The sequence below is a fragment of the Mus pahari genome, chromosome 13 (genome assembly GCF_900095145.1).
Source record: "Mus pahari chromosome 13, PAHARI_EIJ_v1.1, whole genome shotgun sequence".
Taxonomy (NCBI): domain Eukaryota; kingdom Metazoa; phylum Chordata; class Mammalia; order Rodentia; family Muridae; genus Mus; species Mus pahari.
Genome location: NC_034602.1, coordinates 91,871,669 through 91,877,926, shown reverse-complemented (window position 1 = coordinate 91,877,926; position 6,258 = coordinate 91,871,669). Strand labels below are relative to the sequence as shown.

At 44.8% G+C, this 6,258-nt stretch overlaps 1 protein-coding gene across 1 annotated transcript in view; it reads left to right on the top strand.

Annotated features, from left to right (window-relative positions):
• Positions 1-6,258, top strand: part of Slc10a6 (solute carrier family 10 member 6) — a 24,294-nt gene that overhangs the window by 11,490 nt on the left and 6,546 nt on the right. The window contains exons 2-3 of the mRNA XM_021211245.1: positions 687-805; positions 1,440-1,528. Of these exons, the coding sequence (XP_021066904.1) occupies positions 687-805; positions 1,440-1,528 (208 nt within the window). The remainder of the gene's footprint in view (positions 1-686; positions 806-1,439; positions 1,529-6,258) is intronic.

The window sequence follows — 6,258 nt, the reverse complement described above, 5'->3', positions numbered from 1 at the left end:
CAGCCTGGTCTACAGAGTGAGTTCCAGGACAGCCAAGGCTATACAGAGAAACCCTGTCTCGAAAAACCAAAAAAAAAAAAAAAAAAAAAAAAAGGTGTGTGCCACCACACCTGGTGCTTCTTGATATTTAATAATACTTTGCACCAGGTAGGTGGTAAGTCAGCTTTTTGGTATTTTAACTTGTCTTATGCAAGCCACAAAGTAATCTTTGAGGAGGGTCAGGAGTTGCTTTTGGTAGAGACTACAGTTTTGTTTTGTTTTGTTTTTTAAAGATTATTTATTTATTTATTTCATGTATGTGAGTACACTGTAGGTGTCTTCAGACACACCAGAAGAGGGCATCGGATCCCATTACAGATGGTTGTGAACCACCACGTGGTTGCTGGGAATTGAACTCAGGACCTCTGGAAGAGCAGTCAGTGCTCTTAACCACTGACCCATCTCTCCAGTCACCGAGACTACACTCTTAATTAATTAATAAAAATTAATTAATTAATTTTGAGACAGGTTCTCGCTGTGTAGGCCTGGGTGGCCTTAAATTCACACCCACCCACCTGTCTCTTTCTATCCAGTGCTGAGATTAAAGGCTTGTGCCACTGCATCCGGCCTGAGAACACATCACTAAAGTAAGGACCAGGCTCTCTGGCTCCAGCTTCCCCTCCTAAGCTCTTTCATTTTATTTCCAGCATCAGTATGACAACCTGTTCCACAGTGGCCGCCCTGGGAATGATGCCTCTCTGCCTCTACATCTATACCCGGTCCTGGACTCTGACACAGAACCTCGTCATTCCGTATCAGAGCATAGGTCTGTATGGGGCTTGTGTAACTGAGCAGAAACAGCAACGGCGATAGTATACATAGCAGATAATGACAAAGCTCTTTATGTGGGTTTTAGCATTACCTTAAATCAATCCTCTTGGTCTCTATTTCTAGTTCTTATACTTTCATGCTTCGAGAGGTCAAGTAACTTGCTGAAGATCATGCAGTGTAGCCCGAAATTGGAACTCAGGAGTCCCTCTTTAACATCCAGACTCTTGGCCCCTGTGCGCTAGGTTTTGTAGGTGGAGTGAAATGCCCAAGGCGTGATATTTATGAAGAAGGTCTATTGAGCTCACACTGTGTCTCACAATGGCTAGGTGCCCACACTCCATGGCACATGTCCTTATGAGCCCTCTCCCTGGCAGGAATTTTCACAGACTTAGAAGGACACTTCTCATTTCTAACCATTACATTTCTGTTGTCTCTAAAATTCTTGTGATTCCTTGTTGGAGGATTCTGAGAGAAACGGTGGCCCGGGTGTGATGGTGTATATTCATAGCACATACTCTTTAAAAAATTGTCTTTCAAATCTGTTAACTAATAGAAATGGAGGTTGCTGGGAATGAAGGAGGTGTTAGGGGAAGAGGGGACTCTGTCTGATGGATTTTCATTCTTTTTAGGAATTACCCTTGTGTCCCTGGTTGTTCCTGTGGCCTCCGGCATCTACGTGAATTATAGGTGGCCAAAGCAAGCAACAGTCATTCTCAAGGTCAGGAGCCCCTCCCATGCACAGCGCATCACTGGATGCAGAGACTAAAAGACAGAGCCAATGAGCTATCTACGGCCCCTTCCCATCCTTTGCCGGGAGCTCTGTCACTCCCACCAGCCCACACAGGTTGTGGCACCTTGGAAAAAGGTGATGCAGATAGAGACAGAAGCACTAGGGCCTGGCATGGGCTGAGAATGTCTGGCCCTGCCCCTCCCCCAGGCTTCTCAAAAGCACCTGTAAGGTGAGGCTCCTCCATGCAGTGAGCACAATGGAGCCCCAGTGTGTGGGAGCATGGGAGGTTTCTTAGAACTGGATGAAGGGTGGGCTTGCCTAAGCACTCCAGGGAACACAATTACTAGACTTGTCATTGGTGTACACAGCAAGGACTGCTAACCTCAGGACACCGTGTGGATGAAATCAGCCTGAAAGTGCTGAGGGGTGGCTATGGAACGGTGGGAACCCGGGCATCCCACCTTCCCTTGACTCATTTGCAGTGCTGTCTTTTGTCTGCTTGATAAACAAGTATCTGTCCTTGCCAGATGACTGTTAAAATCACCCCAGAAGACATAAGTCTGTGTTTCCTCAATGGTGAAAAGGGAATCTCAGCCTATTTTACATGTATAAAGAAATGAGTATTTGGGGGTTCCTTGGAGGTTCCGTAGAAATGTATGTACATTTCAGCTTGTGGTTGATAGCTTGGTCCAACCTAAGCTCACTCTGTCTCTACTGGCCTCTTTCCTAGTTGAGCAATGGCCAGTGAGAGCCAGACAGGACAGGGGAGGGAGGCAGTGTGTAGGGAGCACGGTGCCTTGCACACTGGAAGACTGAATTTCACTCTTTCTGGGCTGTACTCATGGGACAAAGCCCCTCCTTTCCCAGGCTTGTCACTGTCACTTTAAAAGGAGAACACTCCCAGTGGGAGATGTTCACAGAGCAAGAAGATAGTGTGATCATGGGAACTTTCAAGTACTTCGTCATTGATTATTTTCTTAAAAGGTCATTCAATGACGACAACGACGATTAAGGATATCCTATTTTAGCCTTTTTGTGTACTTGTGACTGTTGTTAGTGTTAGTGGAGAAACCAGATACATTTTCTGTATGTCTGTTTTGTTATCTGTAGAGAACAGGTTTAAAAATTCCTGTCTTGGAGCAAGCATGGTGGCGCAGGCTCGGGATCCCAGCACTTGGGGCACAGAGGCAGGAAAAGCCTCTGCTAAGTATTTCAACCTCAGCCTGGACCATATGAGGCCCTATTGTCCTCCCCCAAGCAAACAAATTCTTTCAGCAATTCTCTGGGATTTCTATTAAATCATATTAAATACTATATGTAAACTAGACCCTACAGTTTAACCATTATTTTAGTATTTTTATTTATTTTGAGGTAGAGCCTCAGTGTGTAGCGCCTCAGACTCATGGTCCTGCTACATCAGTTTCATAGGCAGCTAAGGTCAGGGCCCTGTGCCAATACAATGTATTAGCCTGACACAATGTATCAGCTCTTATCCTTGGGTTTGACACACTTTCCTAGTAACATGCTTCTGAAGGATTTTAAACCGTGACATTGCTTTTGACAGAGGAAGATTCTGACAGAGCTTTGTGGGGCTCTGCATTTCCCCACCAGGTCAGAGCCCACACATCCCTGTATTTAGATCCACTCTCCAAGCAATGATACACTTCTTGTTTGTACATTAGTTACTTTTGCATATTTGTGGCAACATTCGTGACCGTGAAAGCAGCTTAAAAGGGGGACAGTTGGCTTACCGTATGGTCATTCAGTCTGTGTTCACTGAGCAATGTGTTCTAGGCCTGTTTAAGGCAGAAGAACATCATCGAGGCAAGGATGTGTGACGTGACACAAAAGAGCTGGTCAAAACAGGCAAAGGCCAGAAACAAAACACCCTCGGTGATCTGCCCCCTAGAGACCCATTTGCCCAGTCCTCATGACATTAATGCTTTAGCATTTTTCAAAACAGTGCAATGGCTGTCTGTCTAGGCTTTAACACAGGGACATCCAGGGAGTCTTTCCTATTCAAACGATAATAACTTGTTTCCATTTTCTTTAGTATTACTGCAGGGGCTCCTTTGGGTCCGAATCATTTCAAGTAAAGACTGATATTGTAACTAGGCCATTGTTCCACAGTCTGCTGTCCCCAAAAGACCAGTGAGAGCTTGCAAAGATCCAAATTGCTCTAAGCATCCTGTGATCTAAACTCAGACACTGGATTTATTGACTTTTTTTTTTTTTTTTTTTTTTTTTTTTGAGTGAGTGAGTCAGGGAGTGAGTGAGTGAGTGAGTCGGGGAGTCAGGGAGGGAGGGAAAGAGAAATAGAGGGAAGGAGAGAGGGAGGGACGGAGAGGGAGGGAGAGAGGGAAGAAGAGAGGGATAGAGGGAGGGAGGGAGGGAGAAAGGAGGGAGGGAGAGAAGGAGGGAGGAAGAGAGAGAGGGAGAGAGAGGAATAGAGAGAGGGAGGGAGAAGGAGAGAGAGAGAGAGAGAGAGAGAGAGAGAGAGAGAGAGAGAGAGAGAGATATTATTGCATGTAATTGCATGTAGCACAGGTTGCAGGTTATCTGGGAGCCAGACTGGCATAGAGCTTGTGGTAGTCCACCCTCCTGCCTTTCTTTATGTCCTGAGTGCTGGGATTCTAGGTATATGCCACAGCTTGCAGCCTTGTGATTTTTAAATCACAAATATAAGAGACAGTATCCATGCAAGAGAGGAGAGAACACTTCTCTTAATGTTAGCTCAGATTGTCTGGTGGAAATGGGCATGTTTTTATCTTGGTAGAGAGAGACAGGGGTCTAAGGAATAGGATGTGATTGGCTCACAGGGTGACCGTGATTGTCTGGACAGACAGGCCATCAACAGGCGTTATGAGGAAGGAGCCTTTGGTGTGTGGGGGTGTCAGCCACTGTTGTCATTCGCCCTTCTGAGATGTCAGGTTTGGTCCAGTGTGTAAGCTGGAGCCCCTGGCACCTGTCAGAGGTGGGACCTGCTACTAGGTAGTGAGGTCATGAAGGTGTCCCTCATGGAAGTCATGAGTGGAGGCCTGAGGGACTGGGTTCGCCCCTGTGAGGATGGCTCGCTGTACAGAGTCTGGCACTGTTCCCAGTTTCTTCCACACACACTGTTCATCATTCTCTTCTGTGGCCACACCGCTGTGATGACATCTGTCACGAGACCTCAGCAGTGCTGAGAGATGCCATTGCTCCTGGCTTCTGCATTGCAAGCCGAAGGAACTGTATAGAAAGCAACCCGAGTTGAGTATTTTGTGACGACATTAGAAGTGGGCTAAGGAGGCATTGTCAGGGCCTGGTTACTCTATAATATCATTTTATTTATGAAAGCCAAGTCCTGCAGTTTACTTCTCTACTCGAAAGGGAAATACGCTGATCCTAAAATAAGAAGACTTCTCATTTTTGTCCCACCCTACTAATTTCTTACAGTTCAGCCTCTTGACGGCTGTGGAGCTGGGATTTTCCTAGCTACAGTAGTTCCCCATCCAGTCTTCCTTTCTCTAGGTTCTGCTCTCTGAGGTAGACTATAGAAAAATATATTAGATAGAAGATTTTCAGAGATAAACAACTCATTTACTTTAAATCAGGAAGCACTGTATTTAGTGTGATGAAGTCGTGCACTGTCCTGTTTACAACATGAGGTGTCCCTTCACCTTGTCTGTCACATCAGTCTGTAAATGCGGTGATGATTTGACACCAGGTCCAAGAACGTTTTATTACAGCCTTAGGTCAGGAGAGTCCTTCCTAGATCAGAAGATCCCTGAAGTCAGTGTCCTTAGCATCTAATTAGCTTCCATCATCAACTTGACACAGTCTAGTGCTATTTGAGAAGAAAGCCTCAAATGAGGACCTTTCTGAATCAGATTGACCTTTGGGCACACCAGTGGAATGGTTAGTCTTATTGATTGATAAGGAGGGCCCAGACCACCGTGGGTGGCACCGTTCCTAGGCAGATAGTCCTGGGCTTTATAAGAAAGTTAGCTAAGCTGGGAGAAGGAGCTTTAGGGATCCAGTTCCTGAGAGTCTACTCTCCAATAGTCGGCCCTGTCCCTATGCATACACTGGCGATTCTAATTGGACCTCGTGAGTTTAAGAAAAGAGAACACGTGAAATTGAGCAGGGATAGTGGTAGTGAGATAGAAAGTACTAAAGAGGAGGACATGGGGAGGAATATGATTAAGGCCCATTGTAGGTATGTACAAAATTCCCAATAAATAAAAATAGGATTAGCTAAAAAATACCTGAAAGTGTTCAACATTTTCCCATGAAAGATTACATGTTATATAATGTATGTAAGTAATGTGTATACATAATAATTATTTTTAAAAATATATTTTTTAAAAAAGAAAAGAAAGCTAGGTAAGCATGAGGCTGGGACCAAGCCAGCAAGCAGCATGTCTCTGTGATTCCTACCTCCAGTTTTTGCCCTGATTTCTTTCAGTAATGGACGGAGACCTGGAAATGTAAGCCAAATAAACTCTTTCCCCTCTACATTGCTTTCAACTAGGGTGCTCCATCACAGCAAGGGAGAGGAAACTAGACTATAATAGCGTTAGCTAACCAGGAACCTTTCGTTATTTCTATTATTTCCCATTTATTATTTGCATGCCTTAAGTCTGTGTATTTTTTTGTACCATTATCCACTGGCCTTGATCAGGGACAACCCATCTGTTAATTTGCTCCTGGTTGTTGTTGTTGTTTTTTTTTTTTTT